We start from the raw sequence: 25,931 nt of genomic DNA, 5'->3' as shown, positions 1-25,931 counted from the left end.
AAAAGTCCGGTTAGTTTCTGTATGTAACACTCCTAAAATAAATCATTCTTGTAACCCCTGCTGAGTCTCTGCAGAATACTACTACTTGGATAACAGTCATAGAGAAGGTTCCAAATGGCGATTAAATAGAATTTTTGTCCTTCATTCCTCAAGTAGTAGCTCCCTTGCTGAAAGACTGAATAAATTAGTTCTGTGCAAGAAGGAAGAGATGTAAATTTCTCCTTTATTAACTAGTATTATATTTGCACAGCAGTCTTGCTCAATTTCTGGAACAAAACCAAGAAGAATTCAATAAATAAGTCTAGGTTGTTCTTGTTAAGTCTTTTTGGTTCATGTAACATCACATACTTTCAGTAAAAACTCAGCAACCTTTTGTTGAATTTACTAATGTGTTTTTTATCCCTCCCCTCTTTATTTCAGAAACATTGCGACCGACAGAAATCAAACCTACGAATACGCTTCAGGCCTTCTCTTTTCCAGCATGTTGGCCTCCACTCCTCCCTCGCAGGGAAGATCCAAAAACTCACAGTTAGTAGCTAAACTTTTCCCTCCTTCCTAGAACATGCTGATTCAATTAAAAATTTTTTAACCTTTGAGAAAGCAGGCATTTTCTTGGTTAGCATTTTTAATTGTGTTATTGCAGTTGGAATGAAATCTGATTTAAACTGGTTGCTATCAAGTGTAGGAACTACCAATCTTAGCTTATTTTTGTGGATATCTGTTAGTGAATGTTTTTATTTTTTAATTAATGGCACATTCATCTTATTACTTAGATTACAAGATCTGATATATTCCAAAATGCGTAATGCATTTATTTTCCATTTTTTTTCCAAGTGTTTAAGTGTAACCACTTGAGAAACACAGTAAAAAAACAAAAAAAAAAATCTGACCAGCATAATGTTTGTCTTTCAATTAGGATAAAGACTTCCTGAAACCATTGCTGCATAAAATCCACGTGAATCCACCTGCAGAGGTTTCCACATCTTTAAAAGTCTACCAAGGGCATACACTAGAAAAAACCTACGTAGGGGAAGATTTTTTCTGGGCTGTCACACCGGTTGCTGGGGACTATATTCTATTTAAATTTGACAAACCTGTCAATGTAGAAAGGTTAGTAATTATTTGTCTTTGGTCTCATATCTTAAGCTGCTTGCTTGCCAAGAATGCATGAAGATAGAATTTGAGGCTGTCATAATAAACTAAAGTGAAATCATCTGGGGTATTTGCAGTCTAGCTGAAACTGTGATCATCAGTGTCTTTTCCTCCAATTCTTTCGTTGCTTTAAATGTTATCTTCCTCTTTACTTTTTCTTCTAATTTTATTTGGAGGTTTTTTTGATAAATGCAGTTCAAACCCAGTGTTTCTCTGGCAGGTCGTAAGGGAATTCAAAAGAAGTCAATTTGATTCTATTTGTGTTTGGTTGGTCTGCTTCTAATTACAATTACAACAGTACAACATGGTGTGTGCCACAGAATGTTGTGCCCTGCAGGCTCAGTCCATTGATTGTCCAGACCAGCAGTCTTGCTGGAGCATGTCACAATGTCCCTGTACCTGAAAGTTGGGAACTGTGAAGGGTAGCATTAATTTATTTTGTTAGATTTTGCTTTAGGGCTTGAGAAAAAACACCATGCTAAGACTCCAAGTTGACCTATTTAAAAATTAAAAACTCAAAAGACTTGAAATAAAAGTGTCTGTGATTTGTTAAAGGACTATAAGTGACTTTTCCTTTGGATTTACCGAGACTTTCTTGCTGTTTTGGTTTTTACTGTCTTGCCAACAGAATAGCCCAAGACATACAAAATAAATTATTCATTTAGTGTCCGTTTAAGTGTTGCCATGTTAGTAGATTTATTTTTCCTTTCTTCACATACCTTATGTGCTTTTTTGAGGTCAATACCTATAGTCTGGTAGAGCAAAGTTTCTTTGGCTCGATTGACTGGATGCTTTTCTTGTGAAGGAGCCCTTTCTGCAGTTCTGAACTGAATCCAATTAGTCAACTTCTGTGCGTGGGTACATAATCAAAGACTAAGTCTTCACCTTGGCTTATCACAACAGTGAGGATCAGTAGTTTCCTTGTTCTATGTTGTACCAAACTAGTGTGACCTATGAAATTCAAGTTTGTTGTGTGACATGTCAAATTACTCTTCCAGTTGATTGCTGTGCTTTAAAAGACTTTCTTGGATAGCTTTCACAACAAGATGTATGTGTTGAGAAACATGCCTGCCGTAGCTCCTTGGATTAAAGGCAGAATCTTTTTTATCTTGTGCCAGGAATATAAAAAACCTACATATTTTTCAAATCAAGTGTATGAATTCATTGATTCTTTTTTGATCAAGTTTTTCTCTTCAAGGCTATGCTGTGAATGTTGTCAATTATTATTATTATTATTTTTTTAAGAATAATATGCCTCTACTGTATGAATAGGGTGACTGTAACCAACAAATGTTGATCTTGGGTGGATTGTTGTTTTGTTAGGAGTCAATTCCACAATGGCAATTCTGGAAAGCATTGCTAGCATGTGTCTTTGGTCAGCCCTGTAATTCAAAAATCAGCATGTGCAGGTCTGAAGAAAATGTATATTTTTATATGTATTACCTTAATGGTGAGGGAATCGGGGGAACAAGTAAATACTAATTATCTGTGCAAAAGGTGGAAAGATGGTGTTCATTATCATGCTCTGAAGAAATGTAGCTAGGGTTACATTTGTAGTTCTGCCTACCTGATGTGTTAAGAACAGTCTCAGCAATAGAGTATTATGCTATCTTTTTTGGTATTTCTACTGACTGAAGAAAGTCATTCCAGTTTTAGAAAATAGGGAACATCTTGGATCCCATTGCTTTCTCAAAGGAAGTCCACTAACTCAAATGCTGTTACATATTCAGGCTTAAAAACTTAGGTTTAGTATTTTTTGATCTACCATTATAGGCCATTTCAGTATTTATTGTGATTTGTGTTTCTGTTGCCACAGGATCCTCAAAAACACAGTATTTTGCCTTTGTATATATTGTTGTTATAATTACTTTATTTTCTCTTCCTTTTCTGTCATATTCAACTGTCTTTCTCTCATGAGCTGTACCTTCTTCTCTGACTTGCTCCCCCATCCCACTGGGGATGAGTGAGTGAGTGAATGGCTGGGTGGTGCGGAGCTGCCTGCTACATGAAACCACAACAGCATCAGGAAAAGTTGCCCTGTGGGGAGATGTATCTGATTGTGGCAATTAAAAGTAGAAAAGCCCTCTTGTGTTTGTGAACCTACATAACAGGTGCTGTTTGTTTTATGTTGTTTTTAAAGTAATGGAAAAGCTCCTTGAATTCACACCAAATGTTGTCTGCCAAGTCAGTTCGAGGTGCAGCTGCTTAATAATTCCCGTAATAAATTCTTGGTAAACAAGCTTTCCAATGGAAATATTTACCACAGCTGACAGAATGAATGGCAGGTCTGTTACGGTGTGACAGAACACCAACTTGTTCCCATAGCTTGTTTTTCCATGCCAAACGTTCTGCTGAACTGAATTGAATGTTTCTGTTGAGTATAGCAGTACAGTAATTAGCTTTCATCGAGTCTTTACATATCTCATTTCTGAGACCTGAGAATATTGTCAGGGATAACAGTGGCAAGGATCTCTTAATAATCTAAAGTGAGATCTGAACTCATGTAGTGGAGCAGAAAATAACATTTGTGGCTATTTCATGCAAGACCTACTTGACACATCCTTGCTGAATGTTGAAGTCAAATGGATGCTGATTGTTTTAAATCACACCCGAAGAACCGGGATGTGTAAATTGAAATTGTCTAACGTAGCCTAAGCTTGAGCCCTCCCTATAGGTTTGACTGACATAAGCTGGATAAGGCACGTGTTTTTTGAAACACTAATTAACACCAAGGAAGATCTTGGAAGTGCATAACCTATGGCCATTTTGATTATTGTAAGCTTTTCTGAAACAAGAATTTAGAATGGATATTTACAAAAATAAAGGGTTTCGGGTTTAAAAAGGGAAAGAAAAAAGGTGTGGAAAATGACAAGGATGTATTTTATGCTGTGGGAAGGGAAAAAAAAACAACCTCACCAATTTATGTTAATTTGCTTTATAATTTTTGGAATATGAGGCTCATTCTTTTTTGTATGTGACTGCTTGGCAGTGTTAGTTCGAATATCTTCACGAGGGTTAGCAGAATTTTTGTGGTTTTGAGTGTTTCTGGAGGGGAAGGGAAAACAGGGGGAGGTGGTGATTTATTTATTTATCTTTTGCACCCTGTAATACTGCTTTTAACTCTGTAGTTGCCCAGTAGTTGTGTCCTTGCTTTTAACAAGTTGCTGGTCCTAATGTGCCGTCGGTTGTTAATAAAGTGATTTTATGAGGCCCAACTTGCTGTCTGGAATTTCAGCTTTAAACTGAAATCTTAATACTTTGACAAATCAGCCTGTAGATGTGATTCTCTGATATGTCCTTCTTCGTGTTCTGACGTTGGCATAGGTACGTGATGTGCAGTATTTGAGACTAATCATCTAATTTTCTGTGCTGTTGACCCTAGAATCGCAGGGAGCGTGTGATATTAACCTTGCATGTATGTCCTATGGTGGCTCCTTGCAATGCATAATTCCCACTCATGCGAGAAATATATATTTGACTATTTAAACTAGAAAATCATTGTATTGTGGGAAGAATATATTTTCTGGCTCCTGATAACATATAAGTTTGTTTATCTGCTTTTAAATTGTTGTGACAGTGCTGAAAATTACCTGCATAAAAGGTGATGGTTGCTTGCCTGCTATTACTGCCACTTCGCTGGAGAGAAAAAGAAGCAGAGCTTGTAAAGCATGTTCTCTAACAGTGAGAATGTGTGTGTGTGTGTGTGTGTGTGTGTGTTTGTTTTAGGTAGAATAAAGTTACTAAAAATGCATCATAGCACCTGGCTGTATATGTATCTAAAGCATACATAATTATCTATGCTGTGGGATGCATGTCCTCTTTTTGGAAGAGATCCACAAAGCCAAGTGTATTACAAAGAAAAAAAGGTTTTCTATAACAGCTTTCCAAAACTGGCAGTGCAGTGGAGCCTTCTCATTATTTCCTTTTGCAGTAACAACCACGTAAAACCTAGGGAATTATGGTATCATTGGGGTTTGGAGTAATACAGCAGTAACTTGACTAATACGTAAGCTGTTCCCTGTTCATAAGCACTGTCTGTTACAGAAACTCTCCTTGCACAATGCAATATGTTCTACTTTTTTTGTGAAATTTTAGCTGCAGTAGCACACACATACATGCAGCCACATGCAGCCACTATGTGTATGGTTTAGAAATAATCTTTGTTCTGATTTTCAATATGTAATTATGATATAGGTTGTTAAAGCTTACACCTTTGTTTATTAGGCTTTAATGGTGGTGTCAGACGATAGAAAATATTTGGAAGTCTCTTAAATTTATTAGACTTTTGGTTTGTCATTTCAGGTGTGCTAACGTTTTTAGCATGTACAAAAAAAAAAGAGAAGAATTGAGGACTTGATTTCTGTGTTTACATAAGCTTCTGTACTAATGAGCAGAACATCCTCCAATGGATACCCTGACAGCAGGGATTTTGGCAGGCAGGCTCCCAGCCACTGATGCTGTTTGCTCCGGGCATGGGAACTCTGCCCACAACCATGAGGCAAGAGCTTCGTAGGAAAAGAAAAATAGTACGGATCAGAGACAGAAGAAGGGAGCTCTCTGAGCCAAGGACATGCTGCTTTCTCCTTAATGGCACTAATATTCCAGATCGGCGTCTTTGGCAGCATTCCTGGGTTTACTGTTCTTAGTCAGAAATCTTAGAGGATGCCTAAATGTTAGGTGTCCAGTGCCGCTTGAGATACCCTAAAATGCTTCACCTGATTTTCAGAAGGGCTCGAGTCTCTGGTGTGTCACAGTTGCATCTGCCAGCCTGTGAGGATGTCCATACCAAGGGCATCTCAGCTGACGGTAAATGCTGATGTTTAAGAAAACTGAACGGAGCTCCTCGTGTCTATGCTTTCCAGAGAAATAATATTCCAGGTGTATATATAAACTTAAATACATACACACATCTACAGTGAAATGTGGAAAGATTTTTATTATAGGTATATTACAAAAGATATGTAGTATATATTTCAGCTTTACATATTTATGGATAGAATATGTGTATATGACCTATATAAAACAAAAATAAAATCTGAAACTTTCTACATTTCATTGGTTTAAAAGTTTAGCAGCGTTAACCTTGCAGAAGAGCATAAGGGCCTTTTGACTAAAGTCGATCACATTGCGAAAGAGCTGCATTTCTTAAAGAAAAGAATGAAGATTTGATGAGAGAACCCCTCCCTTTAATAATAAAACAACCCAGAAACCAGTGCTCACCGAAACCCCACATTAGAAATAGTGAAAATGAATTTAACGCCAAACCCTTTGCTATTACAGTTTACCTGTATGCACTCCAGAGGTTTAGTAAAACTGCTCTCATAGTCCTCACTGGGACATAATATATATGTCCCTAATATATATTGACAGTGAGACTGGCTATTTCGGGCAGAGAAAATGAAATCCTACCAAGCATTGTGCATAAAAGTTAATGGGGTAACTGTTCCTTCCCCACCGCCTCCCCCCCACAGTGTTTTTGAGTCAGGAACTGTAACAAGATGAAAACCGCTCATTGGTTTTCTTGCCTCCTGAGTACTTGTGTGTGTATATATAGGCTTGAAGAATTAAGCTTTTTTTTTTTTTTTTTTTCAATTATAAGCAATTTTTGCAAAGGAATGGATGAGAAGCATAAAGGATAGGAGAAGAAACAGAACACGAGGGAAAGAAAATAAGTTATTCGTCTTTCTTTTATAATATATACAAGAAAAAACTTAAAAAATAACGCATGGTTAATACCTGCTCCCAGTGACAGTAAATTAACATCTCCTGATGAGGGTTCTGAGAGTGGGGTTAGATTAAATTTCTTTTACCACGTTTGCATCCAGAGATCAAAAATACTGGATAGAATTGGTGGATAATGACTCCTGCAGGGGTGACAGCGTTTGGACAGAGCCAAAAATTTGCTGACTGAATGTTGCTTTTATAGAAATTCACACTGTGTGGAATTTAAAACTGTTATCCTGCTTGTTGATAGCAGATAATGCAAAAGTGGAAGGAAACATTTCCTCTCTGCCTTCCTATCTCTTCCTTTTTCTGCAATTGGGTTATACTAACATATAGCAAATTGCTAAAAAGAGACGTAAGGAGGATATGCAGAGAAAAAGATTTGATTCCTGATATTTACAGCGGACAAAGGTCTGCGCTCATAAATAGATTCTTAGAATATTTTTGTTTAGCATCAAGTGAGATAAGACTTTTGTTTCTTTCAGAACAAAAATGTATTGCTAGTGGATGTGAATAGTGCTTTTTTGTGTGTGTGTGTGTGTGTGTGCGTGTGTATGTGTATTATTTCCTCTTAGAAAACTGCCATTTACTGGTAAGTTTTTTTATGTGTCCTCTGCTCTGCTTTTAATGGCTCAAAAAACAGGAGATGCATAGAATTGCACTTTTGTTTAAAATACTGACACAAGTGGCAGTTCCATTTTTTTTTTTTTGAATAAGATATAAAAGGCAGTAAGTCAGATTTTTAATGCCTAAAAGACAACAAATCAGGTAATGGAGAGAATAACACTTTTCTGAGTCTAAATATGCTTTGATGTTGGGGGAAAGAAGAAAGATACAACCCCTCCATACGCAAAGTAAGAGGAGGGTAAAGAGGTGCATACTTGCTTTGTTGTTGTTGTTCTGTGGGGTGTTTTTTTTTGTGCCAAAAGTGCAAGTGATGAATTAGTACTGAAAGATGGAAAAGTTTAGCTATTTAAAGAATACTAAAGATAACTAAAGTGAACTGCATTGGCAAGCTAATGATATCTTTTGTCAGCGTATTAATGATGGTCGTGCTTCTGTCCTTTCATTCCTCTGTGTTAGGATGTATATGAACAGTGGTTTAGCTGAGGGGTTTTATTTTTATTTTTTTCCTCCAGCTGACTTGACTGTATAAGTGAATCTAGTTCCAAGGCAGGAGTCAGACCTGCAGCTTTCATATTCAAATCACTCAATATGGAAACGGAAGCCTTATTTGCAACTTTGACTTTGCTCCCTTTTGTGTTTGGTTTTTAACCTTAATTGCTCTTTAAATTTTATTGTGTAGGTTTTTATATGCCACATGAGATGTTAATGTTTAGCATCCTCTTTTCCTCTCTTACTTACACTGAGGTCAAGAACCGAATGTATGTGAGCTGGTTCATACATCTAGGAACTTCTGGCAGATAGGAAGTAGTGCCTATTTTTGAATATGTACTGTAGCTAGTTATTATATTTGACCCTTGCCTCTTCTAAGAGAGGCTGAAAATGGAGAAGGGTCCTCTGAAGTTCAGGTACATTGGTATTTCACTTAGCAATTGTGAGTTAGAGTTACTTTATGCTGATGACTCCCATCAAGAATGTCCAAATGTACCCATCTTCATGTTTGGTGATTAAAACAAGCTGTGAAGTAGTGTTTTATAAGGCAATAGTAGTATTTATTTATTTATTTATTTAGGTTAATATGTATTTGTTTGGGATTATTATATTTAGAGGTCTGTGGCTTTCAGAATTTTAATTGGAAAGAATGGTTCAGAAGGCATTAGGTTTAAACAGCAGGTAGACAAAAAATGTCTTTGATTCAACCCCAGGAAAAATGTCAGGTAACAGAGGAGGAAAAAACCACATGTTTTTAGTATTTACACAGGCTGTCACCTGCAAATCCCAGGACAGATGTCAGAATAACTCAGCCAAAAGCACAGCTACTTCTGGGGCTTTCAGTTTCTGTCTTTCAATCTCCAGAAAAACATTTCATAGCCTGAAAGCCTTGTGATTTAGCAGTGTGTCGGGGAGGGAGGCAAGTTTTATAAAAGAGCAGCTAAATGATGCTTCTTTCAGAAGCTGTAGAACAGCAACTCATTTGTAAATGAAATGTTATTCCTAAGCAAATTTTCCAATTCATAAATTTTATTTCTAAGCAAAAGATTGATTATAGACATGAGCTTTGTATGTGCATTCATACTTCTATTTTTAATCTCTGTGTGACTTCTGTCTAAGTAGGTGTTATCTGACAAATGTTCAGGCAAGGCTCCGATTTAAAAATGTCCCTTCTGTTCTAAACATAATCTTAAGTAAGATGTGGAACATATGCATATGTTATAAATGTACGTGCATATGGCAAACATACTGGAAAAGTGGTTTTGACTACATGGAAATCTGCAAAACTGTTTTTATTACTTCCATAAATTGTTTCAGCTTTGTGCCAGTTTTTGAGCTTAGTGCCGTAACGGCGCAGTATCTGCGGGGAGCGCAGGGGGAGAATCCCCCCCCCCCCCCCGCCCTTAAATTTCAGAAGTCGATGGCAAAGTAGGACAAACAGCTGGCTGTGGTGGCAGTGTTGTTCTTAAACCCAAACCAAACCACTGCCTGCCCCCACAGCAACCCCAAAGCATTATCTTCTGGTGAGAGCGCAGGGTCACAGAGAAGGGTTATTTTTAAATGTTGCGGCTTTTTAGGTGCGTCTTCTCAAAGATGAGATTTGGGAACTAGAAAGCACTACAGAAAAGTGCTGCACCTGAGGTTTGGTAGGAGAGTTTGAAGACTGCATCTCAGATGCAAGTGTTCAATCTCTGGCATTTAAAAATATAAATCTTTGGATTTTCAGTGTTTTCATGAGAAGAATTTCCATGAATGTTTAGGACATCGGACAGGCTGAAGGAGAGCTAGCTAGATCTGCTAGGTCAGAAGATAGCAGAATATACTTAAAATCCTCTTCTGGTCAGCTTTGCCAAGGTTTGTTTTGCTTACTAGTGAAATGTACAGTAAAGGCATTTTCTCAGAACAAAAACATGAATCTTTGGGGGGTAGATATCACTACTTCTAATAAGGTTCATAACATTTTTCTTTAAAGAACTGTATGTGTCTTAGGTTGCTTCTGTACATTGGAATCAACCGACCTCTATATTAAACTGCTGTGAGGAAAAAGAGTTCTTCAGGCACGTACAACACCAAAGCTTACTGAATCCGGTGCTGTGTTGCAGTGCAGTTCTGCTGGAGTCAGTGCAGTAGAAATCAGTGTAGCTTTCTTAGATCCTAGTGTGATTTTTACTCCTCTTCTAAGCCCCGACAGAAGACGTGCTACGTGCCTCTGTGTGTCTGTGTATTTTAAAATTATTTCCTGTCACGTTAGGATCGCAGACCCTTCTAATTCAGGGTCAGAGGTCTCTGTTTTCTTCTACTTTCTCACTTGTAGCTATGGAGAATGGATTAAAGGCAAGTACTTACCTGGCTTCAGACATACTGGATAAAGACAAACGGGAATTTACATCTCCAATTACATCTTAATAAATTGCAAATTGAGCTAATGTTTGTAATTTTAATCAAGTGATAATTTCTGAACTAATTTTGTCCCTGGCTGGTGATGTGTTTAATGTAGAAGATAGTGCTTACTGTTTATTTCTCCAGTTTCCATCTAAAGGAAGGTTTGAAATGTGTTGATGGATTGTTACATATTCATTTAAATGCATTAAAAGGAAAATAGGTTTGTTAAAAGTGACATTTGAGTAGGTGTAATATATAAGTAATTTTCAGATAGTAATCTGAATGAACTCACCTGCGGTCTACTAGGAAAAAACTGTCAAGGAATAATTTTTCGAGCAGTGATACCACCTAGTGGCAAAAAAAGATTGTTACTTATTTGCATAGTGTGTGTATTTGACATCAAAAATACTATCAAGTTTGTGTTACGTATAAAGAAAGGTAAATTAAACCCTGTCTTTTGTAACTGATTCTCTACAGGTTCATAGTACTGCAAAAACTGTTGGAGTGTGGGTAGTTAGATTTCCAAGACTTGCACTTCACCAGGCGATAACGTGTAGGGATGGTTTTGATACAGTTCTTGACATTAAAGAATTGACAGTTCTTTGATACAGTTCTCTCCATTAAAATAATTTTTTTAAAAGTTCATTAAATGCACATCTGAGTGAGGGTAACTTTGTGCAGGTTTAGAATAATAATAATCCTTCTCTGTGTATACATGTAAAAAAAAAATGCTTTTCTGAAAATAATAATCTGTCTTTGGAAAATAATGTCATATCCAGACAACGTTAGGCTGTGTGTATGGGCTGGGAGTTCCTGGCACAATCATTAATGAGTGTGCAGTGAACCAGAGCAGAGAACTGGTCCTGGGGAAAACTAGCCTGGCAAAAGAGCTGCTGCAGATACGTTCCCTGACCTGGCTCCGAATGGATCTGCAGGGTTCATTCTGCTGGCACGAGGTGGGGGTGACCCATGGTGGGAGGCATCTTTTACTTCTTATAATCAGCTGATGTAGGTCCAGTATAAAAGATACATTATTGTAAAACATACAAAATGATTGTTAACATATAAGGCTAAATTATTAACACACTTAGCTAATTCTGACTGCTGTTTTTCCTTCTTCTTTTACAGGTACTTGTTTCACAGTGGCAATCCAGAGCACCCAGGAGATATACTTCTAAACACAACTGTGGAAGTTCTGCCTTTTCAGGTATGAATGTATTGATTTGTCTCTTCTCCATTATCGGATAAAAGCAAAGTCTCCTAATTGTATTGATTTTTCTTTTTTTCTTTTTTTTTCTTTTTTTTTTAGCTGGGTAAGGGAGACATGAATGCTTCTTTTATAACTGCAGGGTTTTGATAGGCTTTTATAACTGTAGGCTTTTATAACTGTAGGTTTTGTTTTGTTTTGTTTTAATTGTATCTATTCACAAAAAACTAATGGAACTATTCAGATGTTCATTCAAAGTGCAGCCTGCCATATGTGCTGTTGGTAATTTGGAGGTGAACAAACTCATTTTCTTCCAATTCACTCTTACTATTTAAAAGAAAAAATAACCAACCAGCCTGCCATCTCCAATGTATTTTGGAAAATGGGAAGGCTATATCAATCTCCTTTTTGACTTAGTAAAAACAAAACAAACAGAAAAAACCCTCTTGTTTCAGGAATTGACATGCATCTAAACCATACCACAAATACCTTATATGTACTTCAGTAACTGGATTCTCAGACTAAGTCTGAATTTTATTTCAGGAGGGCACTATACTGCCCAAAGTATATTCTTGCTTGAAAGCAGATGATACAGGTTCTTTTTCTTCAACTGAATATTGTACCTGATCATTTATATCACAAAACTCTGTGTGAAGATTAAGATATTGCTTCAAATAAGTTTATTTTATTTAGTCTTAAAATAGCAAAGTATTTCTGTCTTCTCCCATACGCCTCACGCGGGTATCTTGAAATTTGTGCTTTAAGTGCTATACAAAAAATTAAAACAAAAACAAACAAACAAAAAACCCACAAATGATCATGGAAGGACTCATTTCACTATTCCTGTAGTCCACTGTCCTGGAAGTGGAAAAAAAAAAAATACAGATTTCTGACCAGCTCCATCTCCCAGTAGAAGTTTGATTCTAGTTATACGACACGATACCTGGGCTATCATGTTGTACTATAAAACTTAAACAATTTTGTTTCTCAAGACCTCAATACCTTATAGGTACTTCAGTATCTGGATTCTCAGACTAAGTCTGTTCCTTTCCCCTGATTACTGATTTTTCATAACTGATATACCTTACGTCAAAGAAAGGTATATCAGTTATCATTCAAACACAAAGCCAGCAGCAGCCCTTTCCTCATCTGGCCCCAAGATGAGGAATCATGGGGAATGGTTATGTCTGGCTTTCAGATGCCCCTCAAATGGGGACATCCATTAAGCACGTAATGCTCCCAAACTTCCCTTGCTATTGATGCAATGTGGGGAAAGGTGAACAAGAAATTCTGTACCTGGTGCATTCCTAAGCCATTGGTGTTACCAGAAAATGTCGCCAGTATAGAGACAGCAGCTGCAGAATGATAGGTGCTGTTCTGAGAGAAGGATTTCTCCACCATGGACTTGAGTAGAGCCAGAAGCCCATTCAGGTACTTCTACTCTGATCCCCCATAAGCAGAAATTGGGTTGGGGGCAGGAGGAATCCTTAGAAAACCAGAGTGTCTCTAGACTGGATTTGTCAAGGAACTCAAGCAACACACTCAGTAAATAAATTGATAAAAATCCACCAGACCAAAACCAAACCAAACTGCTTTTCAGCACCATCCCTTCAAAGGAGGAAACAACAAAAAGCTGATGGATTTAATTTCCTGGGCCTGTCAAGAATTTTTAATTGATTCCTAGGAAATTTTTATAGGGGTCTTTTAGTACTGGGTCATGTGATTCTGGTTGCAATTTCCAGGCTGCTTTTGAAGCTCTGCTCTACAATTTCATTTTTCTGTTCTTATTAAAGAAGCTCATTGATATCCACCCTTTTTAGTAAGGTGGTGATAATTGAAATGCTTTCCTTTTTGGTCTGAAGGCTTTTCATTTTGCCCAAATTCTTACATGAAAACGTGAGCTGCAAGTTTCATTTGTCATGAGAGAAATCTGGCTCAGACACAGGAAAAGAAGGCAAGGTTTTGCCTTTGCTTTTCTTCTTCTCTGCGTGCCAGTATCTGCTATGTATTCTGTTCACATGGCAATTAGCATATCAGTTAAGTGGGGCACCTGAAGTACTTCTTTTTTCTACTTTGAAGCCAAATACAGTTCAGTTCTGGAGCACTGCTGCTTTTTCTTTTCTGTGTTGGTTTGTTTAAGCTACAAATAACCATTCTAGGCTCGTTCATGATTATTTAGAAAAGGTGGATGCTAGATACACGCTTGACTTTCGTTGGCAAAGTTGTATGTCAAAATAAATGATCTTACCTGTGCTTTGTTGTAGAATGAAGAACTGGTATTGAGCAAAGAAACCAAAGACAAACGCTTAGAGGATGGTTACTTCAGGATAGGTATGCCACAGACGGCAATGCTTTTCTGTTACACATGTAGAAAGACATGTATTTTGTTACTATTGCATGCATTGAGACACTTTAATTCAAAACAAGACAAACCTAAAACTGAGTTTTTTCATCCTTCCTTTTGGGTGTGTGACCTTGTGTAGGCTTTCCTTACTATTGCTTCCAATATTTCTTCTTTGAGACTGATGGTCTAGCGCCACTCTCATTTGGATTGCAGCTACATCCAACTTCTCTGCCAGAGCAGATCCGCTTTAGTTATTGTAGAGGCATCTCCAGGTTGCTTAAGATCACCTCTTATGTCCTGTGACTACACAAGCGCCTCTCTGTGAGCTGTTGCGCTCAAGTGTGTGCCGTCAGGGTCTGGGTTTGAACCAACCCTACAAGTAGACAATAGGCTGTCTCGTCGTGGGATGAGATTGGCGTTTCCATAGCCAAGCAGCTGCTGGGGCAAGTGGCAGGATACCTGTTGCCAAGGAGGGGAAATTTTACTCATGGGTTGTATTTAGCTTGTTGGCCATAGGTTGGGCATCCCTTTCATTATAATTTCATTATAATGAAAGCAAGCTTTTTTATCATAATGAATCACAGTTGGTGTATGCATGATTTAAGTGTAAATTCTAACTAGGCTTTTCAATTGGATTCTTATCCATCCTAATATAGTTGAGGATTCTTTAAGTGGGAGTACACTAGGCGTGAATGCTATCCCATGTAGATGCATTTTTCTGGGCGTAGATTCTGTACTTTGTTAACAGGTGTTAATGGAAGGTGTACTTTCACTTCTTTCACAGGGAAATTTGAAAATGGTATAGCTGAAGGAACAGTTGACCCTAGCCTAAACCCTGTTTCATCATTCCGGCTTTCAGTAATACAAAATTCAGCAGTATGGGCGATTCTCAATGAGGTGAGATGTGGTATATTCTGTTAAAAATATAAAGACAAACGTGAGATTTCATTCTTTCAGTGTGTTTGAAGCTCAAAATTTTGGCTAGCACTGAGAACGTTTACCTCTGATTGCTAAGAGAAACACAGTGTCCTTTAAATATAACTTTCTTTCTGATTCTTTGTTTCAGATTCATATTAAAAAGATTACAAACTGATCGTCGAATTCTCCTTTAGAGGAAAAAGAAAGAATCCTTGAACACTTTTCCTGTAAAATCTGACATCCTTAACAAGTCATAAATTGAAAATACTGAGCATGCACCTTATCCCAAATTTCGTTCATTTTCACTTGAACTCTACCTCTTGTGAAATCTACTGTAGATGAGAAGATTGTATTTACCCCTTCTTATCTGATCCATCCAGAAACTGATGCTCCACACTGATAACGTTCATCTGAGGCCTAGCTTGCCCTCCACTTTAATGTGACTTTACCATCTTATGGTTACAGAACCCTCCTACACTTAATCTGTACTATTTTGATAGTATAGTAATATAGAGAAGTTGTACATATTGTTACATTCCTGGAAGAAGAAGAAAAATATAATTATTGTTAAATATGTTTTATGAAGGGGGTACTTTCGGAGTTCCATTTATTTTCTATAACAAGAACCCTCTTTTATAGATTGTCAGGGATATATATTAAAAATGTTAGGGATATTTAATTTATTAAAATAATTTGAAAAGTACATATTTTTATGCAGTAAAATTTTAAATTGATATAGTTTTTTTTATGAATTCTCTAGTTTAAGTTATCTTTCTACATTTTTCTTTGGAGATGCGAACATAAATTAATACCATATTTCAAATATACTGCCATGTTTAAAAAAAACTAGATTAAGTTTCTAAATTATGTAGTTTTGTACACAGAATCTGAATTATGTTCAGTGGCATTAACAGAGTTCTGAAGAGCATCATTCTTCGGAGCTATGAATTTCCACTATGTACAGTTTGTAGCCACATGGAGAGCATGTTGAAATGTCTTATTTCATATTATGTACTAAATCTGCAGTGATTTTAGATTTAATCCATTGCATTTTAGAAGAATTTTTCAATTCCTAACTGTTCTTTCTTAAAAAAAAAAAAAAAGAAAAAGGAAAAAAAAAAAAAACTTTTTAGACATTTCCTAGCCTGGACAAATTCATTTTCTGTACTACAAAAATCAGTCCCCAGCTTTCCTTGGAGTGACAGAGGTTAACCTCTTTAAAAAGAGTTAATTAGATATACTTGATCTACAGCAGTATCCTCTTAAGCAGTTATTGCAGTATTTATTTTAGATACATTACAGCGAATAGTTCTGGTTTACTTTTATTTTGTTCCATTGTTCAAGAACAAGGTTTCAGTTTGACTCTTTTTATTGATCAGTGTAATAACTCGTGCTAATTTTACTAAGAACTGAATTTGGCCTCAAGTCAGTACCCTGCCTTTTCGTTTCAAGGGAAACAACAGTGATCTTGAATCAGAAACTCCGTCAGGAACATGACATGGTTTGGATTAAATCCAGCGTGGATTTGTTGCAGTACTAATGCTGCCACTGTTCGTAAGAGTTCTTCTGCTTAGGTGCTAATGTGTAAAGGACACAGGCACGGGAGGCTTTAAGTTACCCAGTCAGAACTGGTCGGGAAGGAAAGAGGCAGGAACTCCTCTCTTCACTAGGAATGAAGTGCCTGATTGACGCTGGATGGGGGCTGCTGCCCTGGCTTGGGGATTCTCAGCTGCTGTGAACCGGCCTCCTCGAGCTGACATCTCAAAAGGTGGCACAGTTCTCGTGGGGTGGAGGAATTCCCTTATCCCCAACAGCTCTGGGGCCAGAGCACAGACATGGAAAACTGCTGTGGGGTCCCTAAACTAGGGCAGGGATCTCAAATCCGTGTCTCCAGCAGTAATGTTCTTCTAATGGATTTGGTCTCTTTTTCTCATGACCTGTTAATAAGGATTAGGAGCCTAAACCTGACTCTCCAGCAGTGCAAGCTGAGAGCCATCACCACTGGGATATGGAGTCAACTTGTGTTTTCTTCTGCCTTCCTGGCTAATTGTGTTCTGTCTTAGACAGTTCAGCAGTATTCAAGTTTATAAGGTTTATAAGCTTAACTGCTCCTACAGACCATACTCATTTTCTTTTAGCTATGTTGTCTGAGAACACAGGTAAGATTTGTACACGGAAGTAAGATCTTCTATTTAGACTAACTGGTCTAAGTTGAAAAAAGAAGGAAGCTACTAGGCAGGCCTTGTTCACTTTTTTTTTCCTGATTATATCGGATGCTATAAATCAAACATGTTACTTGCAAAGCTTGCCTTGCCCACAGAGACTGTGGACAAGCTAACCTCATCCATAGAGTTTCTTGGAGTAAGGAAGGTAAGGTAATAGACTCTGAATCCTACCCGAATCTAGCCTGCTATGATGCACAGCCCAGTTTGTTACATGTACAATGCTATTCCATCAAATTATTACCACACAGTGGCTTTTTATCACAAATTAACTAGCCAAGGTCTAAGGAAGTATTTGTTTTCTTCTCAGCTGTGCCTGTGAATGAACGATGCAGACAACGTAGGCTCTAGCTATTTACTACAATTTAGATTGCAGAAGTACATTAGATACTGCAGTTTCTTAAAATAAGTAGTTCTCTTGGTAGTGGCTTTCATCTTTTCCTGTGAGTTCCTAAGTTTACTGGTACCATTTATCAAGGATGCTGTGTGCTTACTCTCAAAGCATCACCGTTCCTGATGTTTCATAGTAGTTAAGATGAATCATTGGTAACACACCTAATCACACTGAACCCTTCCACCACAGGCTGCAGAACTCTGGTGTTACATTGTATTTGGATCTCAAGAACACCAAGGTGAAATTTGTCAAAAGCAACAAATTAACTAGTGTTTGATAATGTACTGTGGGTTGGTTGGTTTGGTTTTCAGAAAGGTTATTGCATTTTTATTGCATTGTACTAGAAGGAATTGGAAATACTCAGGGCTCCTTTGACACTTACAATGTTCTTGAGCATATGTACTATTGAAATAATTGTGCCACATTAATACAAATCATGTTCTGTAGATTCAGGTAAATCAGGCTTGGTGTTTTCCCGAAGTTCTGCAAATTTGCTTGGAAATTATCTCTACAGACAGCTGTTTTGGGTTTTCAAACGTTCAAATTCTAATCCCCAAGTCAGTCTAGTGAAGTGCAAGTCTCCTTTCTGCAATTGTGCTTGAAATAAGAAAGCTTCAGCTGTTTGGCTCAACAGTCACTAGCTTGGGTACGCGGTGACCAGATATGCTCCGAATGGGCTTGTCTGTCTTACATATGTCACAAGTTACGTTATTACTGCAAGAGTTCATCTCAGCATCTTAAACCAATTACCTGATTTTGGGGGAGTTTCTTCCTACATTTATTTAACTTCAAACTATTTTTGGTTTGGTCTTAAAAATCCCCAGTAGGTCAGTGGATCTTATAGTAACCAAGTAATAGAAAGTGATTCAAAATAAACCGCGTTATCCTGTTAGCTCCTTCTGATGTTAAAGCCTCAGAAAGGAAGCCAGAGTTACTACCTGAAAACTTCGTTTTCTGGACAAATTATTCTTAACTTCATGTATTAGATGCTAAACAGTCCAGCTGATTACAGCACTGGCTTTTCTGAGCTCATCATGACTGATCTGGACCAAGAAAATATAAGACTTGGTCTAATCTTGCTTTGCTCATTTGGTGGGTAGACTTACTGAAAACTTCGTAAATAATATGAACAGGATATGATCCCAAGTTAACACTTTAAAAACAAAATAACTGAAGAGTATTTTTAAAACTCTGTATGAGGCTTCATGCTTCTGCAGACATCTTAACCATTTGTTGGCATTGACAGAAAATATTCCTAAAGGCACACTTATTTAATTAAACTTTGATTAAATTAAAAGTTACTCATGGACCAATGACAGACTGGACTCTTGTTATATCACTGCTTTTCTAACTCTTCCAAGAGAAACTTTTAAATATCTTGAGTCAGTTTAGAGCAAAGCAATTTATACTTTGCCCACATGATATATGATTCCTTGAATGGGCTGGACTATGACTAGTCTTTGGCAAAACCATATGAATTTGTAATGCTTTTCTTTTTTTTTTTCAAATATATATAATTTTAGTAATGCCTGTTTTTTTGTTGGAAATGCTGCAAATGGAATACTGTAGTAATTTGTAGTTTGCTTCCAACTTGGCAAAATATTAATTTTCTATAAAAGAATCAGATTTTTTCAATCCTTACTCCCCTGAAATAAATCAACCTTTAGTTCTATATTCGTTCCTACCAGTAAGGATGCATTCTGAAAAAGCTAAGGCAAGTAACTGTAGTAGAAATTGGGAAAAACCCTATGTTTTATATCATCATTACAATCACCAGCATAAAGCTGAAAGACTTCTAAGCAACTGGTGTTTTCAGGCTAGCATTGATTACTCATTTGAAAACACAGCCCACACGGACATAATGAACTGTTCTTTGAGTGTTGCCTTTTGACCTGGGCGTTCTCCTAAGGGTTTTGCTGATTCCTACTGTAAACAGTGAGCGGCTACCCCTTCAGGTAGCTTCATTTTGAGATCTACGAAGCCTTGTTTCACGGGGACAAACTTTGATAGCGCTAAAGGCAAGGTACACAGGCCCCGAATCCTCCATTGATTTCAATGGTATCGCACCACAGGGCATTAAACGTGAAAAATGTTCACAGTTGAACTTCCCTGGGTGGGTGATGGCTGGTGCTAGGATTCCTGTTAGGGAACGCTGTACGGTTTAGGCTGTAGCTGCCTGCAGGACAGGGGCTCGTACTTTTAGCCAGGGCAGATGGAGGTTGTGACTGGAGTCCTTAGCCTTCCTTGGATCCGCAGTTCAGGGCTCTCCTTCTTAAAAGGGGAAGTTTGTTCAGTGTCTGCTGGGAGGGGAACACAATTCTCTTCAAGCCTTAACAGTGGCTCAAACACACAGTACTGTAAGATGCACTGCCAGCATATTTGGTATTTTAAGGTAAATGTGGTTTTTCCTTAGAGATCGAGTTCTAGTACTGGAATATTATGTCTTACTGTATCCAGTTTACTCTCGCATTGTTTTTGAAACTGAATCCTTGTACTCATGTTTCATATTGAACACAATCTTTGGAAAATTGTCATCTTCATTTTGCGGAAGGTGTTGTTTGTGACGGTCAGTTTATACTCCTGCCTTGTGGACTTCACAGCTGTAGGCATTGCCATACTGTAGGCATTGCCATAAGCCTGCGTGGCCAAATTAACTTGGACTTTCCTTCCCCTTTCATTAACACACCACTCGTAATAGTGGATGTAATAATACCCAGTGGACTTCTTTAGATTAGGTTTAAAAACTTGCTGCTATATTTGGAACCTGATATGGGGTCATGTTAAATGTGCCTTTCATCAATGTTTCTTCTGTGTGCCAGCATTGTCCATGTATAGTTGCAGTAATCATGAAAATAAAGTGATCTAAAGTTCTTTCATGAAAGGAAAGGACGGTTCTGTACCTAGAGCTAGTTGTTGCTTTACCATTGCAACACTATTAGGAGTTCTACCTTCATGCAATCCCAAGGCAAGGCGTTCCAATCTTCTTATATAAACCTGCTCTTTGGTGTCATTTGAAACCCTAGTAACGTAGAGCTTATGCCAGTATGTGTAAAATAGCTGCAGTAAGAGTTATGCTAAATAGACTTGTTGCAGTTAAATTTAAGTTACAGTGTACAATTGTTTTTAGGAATGTACTGCAAAAGTATTTGAACAAAATTGCTAACATGTTTACTGTTGTAAATATTTTAATAAAAATGACACTTCAAACTTTTTTTTACACAATTATCTACAATAAAGAGAAATTTACAACCATTTACAATCAGTTCTTAAGTGTTTTTCTTTGTCATCAAGACAGCTCAGATAAAACCAAAATAAACATCAGATAGATGAAGTCCGGTTTTTATTTCACTCTGTATTTATAGAAGGAACAAAGCATCTTGGTGAAGTTCCATCCACACGCTAATGAGATCAAATAGAGCATGATGAGAAGTGCAAACGGGTACAAAAGAATAGCTGTGTTCTTCAAAAATGGCAATGCTGAGAAAGAAACAACAACAAAGCATGTGTAAGCTAGTGTTTTTTCAAACGAGGTGCTCCATCTAGAATGGCCTTGGGGAAAAACAGCAGGAAAAAGTAGTACCCCTCTGCCGTATTTCTTAGAAGAACAGGCTGGTCCTCTCTACCCTCTCAGTCCTACCCTTACCCTGGATTTAAGAGTACTTGAGTTAAGCAGTACAGGTAAAGTCCCAAGAAACTGCTTTAGGTAAAACCGTACACTTAAACTCAATACAAAGTTTTATCCAATGCAAACACGTTGAAGTGGATTTACAGAGGAAGAAGAAAACCAAGTTGAACTGTTACAGGTCTAAAAGAACATGAGGCTGGTATGGTGAAGAACATAAAGCCTGCTGCTGTTTGCCCATCTGAAAAAGTACATTAGGTACATTTTTATCAAACTTCTTTTACTATGAACAGTAACTTCAATACCCAGCTGAGCCTGTGCTTGACACATTAATAGACTAAACTCAGATTAAACTGCTCTTCTTTTCAGTCAAATACTTACCACTGTATCCTAGGAATGTCACATAGATGTAGTAGCCAATTGCAATCAGCCATAACGTGTTCCCAACAAAATACCCAATGACTGAATCGGATATGATGACATCTGAAAGAAACAACGGCTCTCAGCTGTTGTGGTTGAACATGATTTTCGAGCCGAGAACACATACGAAGTCTACTTACAATTGATGAAAAACAGCTGGATAAAGTGCAAAATGACTAGAAGTGGGTAGAAGGCATTCAGATGAACATCAAAGGCATATCCCCACTCAACGTCGTAGTCTCTGTTCTGCTGCTTTACCAAGTACTTATTAGAAACGAACCTACACGAAGAGATATTTGAGAACACAGTTAATGCAGAGCTTTGAAGTTGACTGACAAAACACTGGTCTGAGGCAGTCAGCCATATGCGTCCTAACTCTGTGCTCTGAGGTTTCTGTTACATGGGAGAAAGATACCCAACAAGGAGCACTGCTGGTGTTTTAGATTACAGAACAAACCTTGAGACTTTACATTTTCTTCAGCTTAAGCTCTGCTGACATCAGAAAAGTTATCCCTTTTACAAGTGGAACAAGACATCAACATATGCTCAGAAATAAGAAGTTGAGACTGCAGATTTTGTGGTAGCTTTCCCTGAAATACTCTTTGTACCAAAGGAAGGCTCAGAAAGAGGCAGACCCTGGATGCAGAGAAAAGCTAGGCAATAAGAGGTTTAGATTCATTAGGAATGCAGGAAGCTTTTGCAAAAAAGGTGAGTCTGTGCAGGAAGAAAGGACTTGAACCAAAGTGGAACCAGCTGACTGGTATTCAGGCCTGTGGGAAGCTAACTCAAAGACAGAGGAAGACCAGCAGATGCAGAAGTATTTCTGGTTCAGGACAGCATAGCCTGAGACACACTGCTGGGGGAGAAGAAAGGTAGTACTGATTCTATGATTCTACTTCAGGAAGTGTTATACTTAGGCTCCTCCTCAAGCCTCTTATGGGCTGCTGTCCCAGACAGGAGAGGAGATGGGCATTTCATCTATCAGATGCCATTCTTGTATGTATCTGATTCCTGACTTTTCCAGTTAGAATCACAGAATCACTAAGGTTCGAAAAGCCCTCCAAGATCACCTGGTCCAACCACCCCCCTACCACCAATGTCACCACTAAACCATGTCCCTAAGCACCACGTCCAACCTTTCCTTGAACACCCCCAGGGACGGTGACTCCACCAGCTCCCTGGGCAACCCGTCCCAGTGCCTGACTGCTCTTTCTGAGAAGAAATGGCTCCTCATTTCCAACCTGAACCTCCCCTGGTGCAACTTGAGGCCATTCCCTCTGGTCCTATCGCTAGTCATCTGCGAGAAGAGGCCAACTCCCAGCTCCCCACCCCTCCCTTTCAGGTAGCTGTAGAGAGCAATGAGGTCTCCTCTGAGCCTCCTCTTCTCCAGACCAAACACCCCCAGTTACCCCAGCCGCTCCTCACAGGACTTGTGCTCCAGGCCCTTCACCAGCTTTGTAGCCCTTCTCTGGACACACTCCAGGGCCTCGATGTCCTTGTAGTGAGGGGCCCAAAGCTGAACACCGTATTCGAGGTGCGGCCTCACCAGAGCAAAGTACAGGGGGACGATCACCTCCCTGGTCCTGCTGGCTGCACTATTCCTGATACAAGCCAGGATGCCGTTGGCCCTCTTGTCCACCTGGGCACACTGCCGGCTCACGGTCAGGAGAACATCAGTCAGCACCCTCAGATCCTTTTCCTCTGCACAGCTTTCCAGCCACCCTGCCCCAAGCCTGTAGCACTGCATGGGGTTGTTTTGACCAAAGTGCAGGACCCGGCACTTAGCCATGTGGAACCTCATCCCATTGGCCTCTGCCCATTGACCCAACCTGTCCAGGTCCCTCTGCAGGGCCTTCCTACCCTCTGGCAGATCGACACTTCCCCCAACAAGATGTCATCTGCAAACTTACTGGGGGTGCACTTAATTCCCTCATCCAAGTCATCAATAAAGATATTAAAGAGGATGGGCCCCAGCACTGACCCCTGGGGAACACCACAATTACAAGCGGGAGCTTCCAATGTCGCAGTTTGAAAAGAACCCATCCCTCTTCCGATCAGCCTCAGTTTAAGAAGTCAGATACATTACTGAGAACTCTTTTAAGTGTCCTTGATTCCTTGTGCATTTTTACTTTTCACCACTACCAAGAAAAAGCTCTTGCTAAGATAAAAATTCTTTCTTTGGTGCCCTCACCTTGCCACACCATAGAAACACTGATGTCCTGTTTTACAGTTCCCTTGCTGAGGCAGAATATATTCATGATATGCTGAGGCCTGGGTTACAAACTGTCTTGTCACTGCCTCTCCCCTTCTCTAAGTCTCTAGACATCCCAAGGCAAAACTGGTAGTGGCTACCAGCAAAGGCAATATACACGAAATAAATAAGAGAGACATTGCTTGTAGTGGAAATAGCTAAAATCTTCAGCAAGAAGCACAGACCAATTTTCTATCACCCTACTTAAATGTAATCATCCTCAGGATTACATTATTTAACCAAGCTATTCAACCAAATTAACAAATGAAGATTCTTTTTCATCACCAACATTCTGATCTGGAATTATTGCTAAAGGCCAGCTCAGGAATAAAGAACACAAAATGAAATGTTCATCATAATGCAGACTGATTGTTGATCATCTTCTCCAGGAAACAATAAAGAAAACTATGCCTTTTTTTAAAAGCAGATTTTAAAATAACTCCATCAACAGCACAACACCTATAGTCAACACTATAATTTACTTTATAATTTTGCCCCAAAGAGGGAACCAAGTGTCTTGCAAACAGCAGAAGACTATCAGTGTCCCGACAGCAATACTGAACTCAGTTTCAGAAGTTAATACTTACCACATTAAAGTTGCTATCAGGAGACCAACGCCTACACAGTCTATGAATACAACCCAAAGAAGCAGCTTTATTGTTTCAAAAAATCCCATGTCCAGCACAAATCCAAATCCTACAGTGGACACTAAAAAAGAGAAAAAAGGTTATTAAAGTTAACTGCAGAAAAGAAAACATGAGATTTTAAATCAATATTTTTGTGCAAATTAACACCAAACTCTATTGCCCTACCAACTATTTTAAAAATCCAAACAATGCTATAGCAGAATATTCTTTGTTTCATAAAAGCCCGTTTTTAACCAAAACCATGTATCTGGTGGTGCATACTTTTATTTTGAGCTAACAGCTTTGATATAAGTAACAGCAATGTGCTACGTAGAAGAGGGTAATACTTCTGAGTTTTCAATTCAGTCTAACAATTACATGTGAGAGACTGTGTATAGTTGGACTTGATGATCCTTGTGGGTCCCTTCCAACTCGGGATATTCTCTGATTCAATAGTTTAATTCTGCAATATACAGAATGTCTCTTTATGCCTATATTGTAAAAACAGTATTTTATGTTTTTAATGTTAGATAAACTGGATGTTCAGTACTTTTTAACCAAAGCATTGCTATGTGGCGTGGTTTTTATTGTTGTCTGTAAAGTTAAAGGGAAGTACTTATTTTGGAATGCGGTAAGAAGCGCGCAGCAAGGAGATTTATCCAAAAGATCTACAGCTATGCATCTGGTATTCTAGCTTCCAAAAGGATTCTTTTACTCTACTCTGATTAGGAGATACTCCATACAGACTGGACTTTTCTCCCCCCTCCTGTCAGCAGAGGTACAAACGTGGGTCCCCTCCGTCTGCCCGCACTCACCGCAGAGCCAGATGCTGAGGAGCACTAAGAAGGCGGGGTCGTCCCTCGCCCACTGGTCCTTGGTCTGCTTCCTGTAGTGGAAGTTCCTGTAGACCCTCTGCGGCGAGGTGAACAGGTAGAGCATCTGCCAGAGGGCGAACTCGAAGTCCATCTGTCGGAAGTGGAGCAGCCTCCGCAGATACTTGTAGCGCTTCGCCCCGGCCGTGTGCCTGGCCGCGTCCCGGGGGCTCAGCGCCCCGTTGCCCTGGCTGCGGGCGCTGAGCGAGGTGGTGGGCAGCATGGCGCTCGGGGGGCCGCACCTGCCTTGGCACACCGAGGGGGAAACGCCTGAGTTTAGTTTTGGTCACGAAGGCCCGAAGCAGGCCGCGAGCAGCGCCGGCTTGGCTGGGGAAGAGAAGGGGCGAGCGCGGGGGCGGCCATTTCGCGACCCCCCCCCCCCCCCGGGGCGCTCCCTGCGTCGCCCCCCCCCCCGCTCCCCTGCTCACCCCCGCCCCCCCCCCAGCCGCAGGACCCCCAGCGACCCCCCAAGGCTCGCACCCCTCACGGCAAGGCAGAGCCGGCCGGGGACGGCGGGACCCCGGCTCGCTTCAGCCCCGCGGGAAGCGGCAGCGGAGCCCCCTCGGCGGTCCCCACCTCACCCGCAGCCTCTTCCGGCAACGCTGCCCCGCGCCTGCGCCGCGGCCGCTGAGGGAAGCGCTAAGATGGCGGCGGCCGCCTCGGGCCGGCGGAGGTGGCTGT

At 39.4% G+C, this 25,931-nt stretch overlaps 2 protein-coding genes across 7 annotated transcripts in view; one reads left to right on the top strand and one right to left on the bottom strand.

Moving 5' to 3' along the window:
- MGAT4A (alpha-1,3-mannosyl-glycoprotein 4-beta-N-acetylglucosaminyltransferase A) overlaps positions 1-19,072 on the top strand; it is a 73,533-nt gene extending 54,461 nt beyond the window's left edge. For 2 of the 3 annotated variants that reach the window (XM_035315649.1, XM_035315641.1), the window contains exons 11-16: positions 421-528; positions 917-1,110; positions 11,503-11,581; positions 13,846-13,912; positions 14,710-14,822; positions 14,992-19,072. In XM_035315649.1, the coding sequence (XP_035171540.1) occupies positions 421-528; positions 917-1,110; positions 11,503-11,581; positions 13,846-13,912; positions 14,710-14,822; positions 14,992-15,018 (588 nt within the window). In that variant the 3' untranslated portion in view covers positions 15,019-19,072. The remainder of the gene's footprint in view (positions 1-420; positions 529-916; positions 1,111-11,502; positions 11,582-13,845; positions 13,913-14,709; positions 14,823-14,991) is intronic. The other variant, XR_004747645.1, reaches the window with a different exon arrangement.
- A 1,707-nt stretch (positions 19,073-20,779) lies between these two features.
- On the bottom strand, positions 20,780-25,931 carry UNC50 (unc-50 inner nuclear membrane RNA binding protein). 4 transcript variants are annotated; one of them, XM_035315694.1, is made up of 6 exons: positions 25,830-25,931; positions 25,194-25,496; positions 24,340-24,460; positions 21,642-21,781; positions 21,463-21,564; positions 20,780-20,936 (listed from the first exon to the last, which is right to left on the bottom strand). In XM_035315694.1, exons 2-6 carry the CDS (start codon positions 25,471-25,473, stop codon positions 20,800-20,802), a joined length of 780 nt encoding a protein of 259 aa, XP_035171585.1. In that variant the 5' UTR covers positions 25,474-25,496; positions 25,830-25,931; the 3' UTR covers positions 20,780-20,799. The 4 variants fall into 4 exon arrangements, with proteins under 4 accessions (XP_035171585.1, XP_035171566.1, XP_035171556.1 ...); XM_035315675.1 differs by having other exon boundaries at positions 25,825-25,876; XM_035315665.1 differs by having other exon boundaries at positions 25,729-25,858.

This window comes from Oxyura jamaicensis, chromosome 1 (genome assembly GCF_011077185.1).
Source record: "Oxyura jamaicensis isolate SHBP4307 breed ruddy duck chromosome 1, BPBGC_Ojam_1.0, whole genome shotgun sequence".
Classification (NCBI taxonomy): domain Eukaryota; kingdom Metazoa; phylum Chordata; class Aves; order Anseriformes; family Anatidae; genus Oxyura; species Oxyura jamaicensis.
The sequence above is the reverse complement of the archived record's forward strand: the minus strand, read 5'-3'. Positions and strand labels throughout refer to the sequence as shown.

Excerpts from the sequence above, each read along its gene's own strand:
- UNC50 (XM_035315694.1), bottom strand. The coding sequence starts at position 25,473 with ATGCTGCCCACCACCTCGCTCAGCGCCCGCAGCCAGGGCAACGGGGCG. Across the intron at positions 24,461-25,193 it reads CCTCAGCATCTGGCTCTGCG|TGTCCACTGTAGGATTTGGA; the intron begins GTGAGTGCGGGC and ends TCTCTTTTTTAG. Across the intron at positions 21,782-24,339 it reads CTGATAGCAACTTTAATGTG|GTTCGTTTCTAATAAGTACT; the intron begins GTAAGTATTAAC and ends CTCTTCGTGTAG.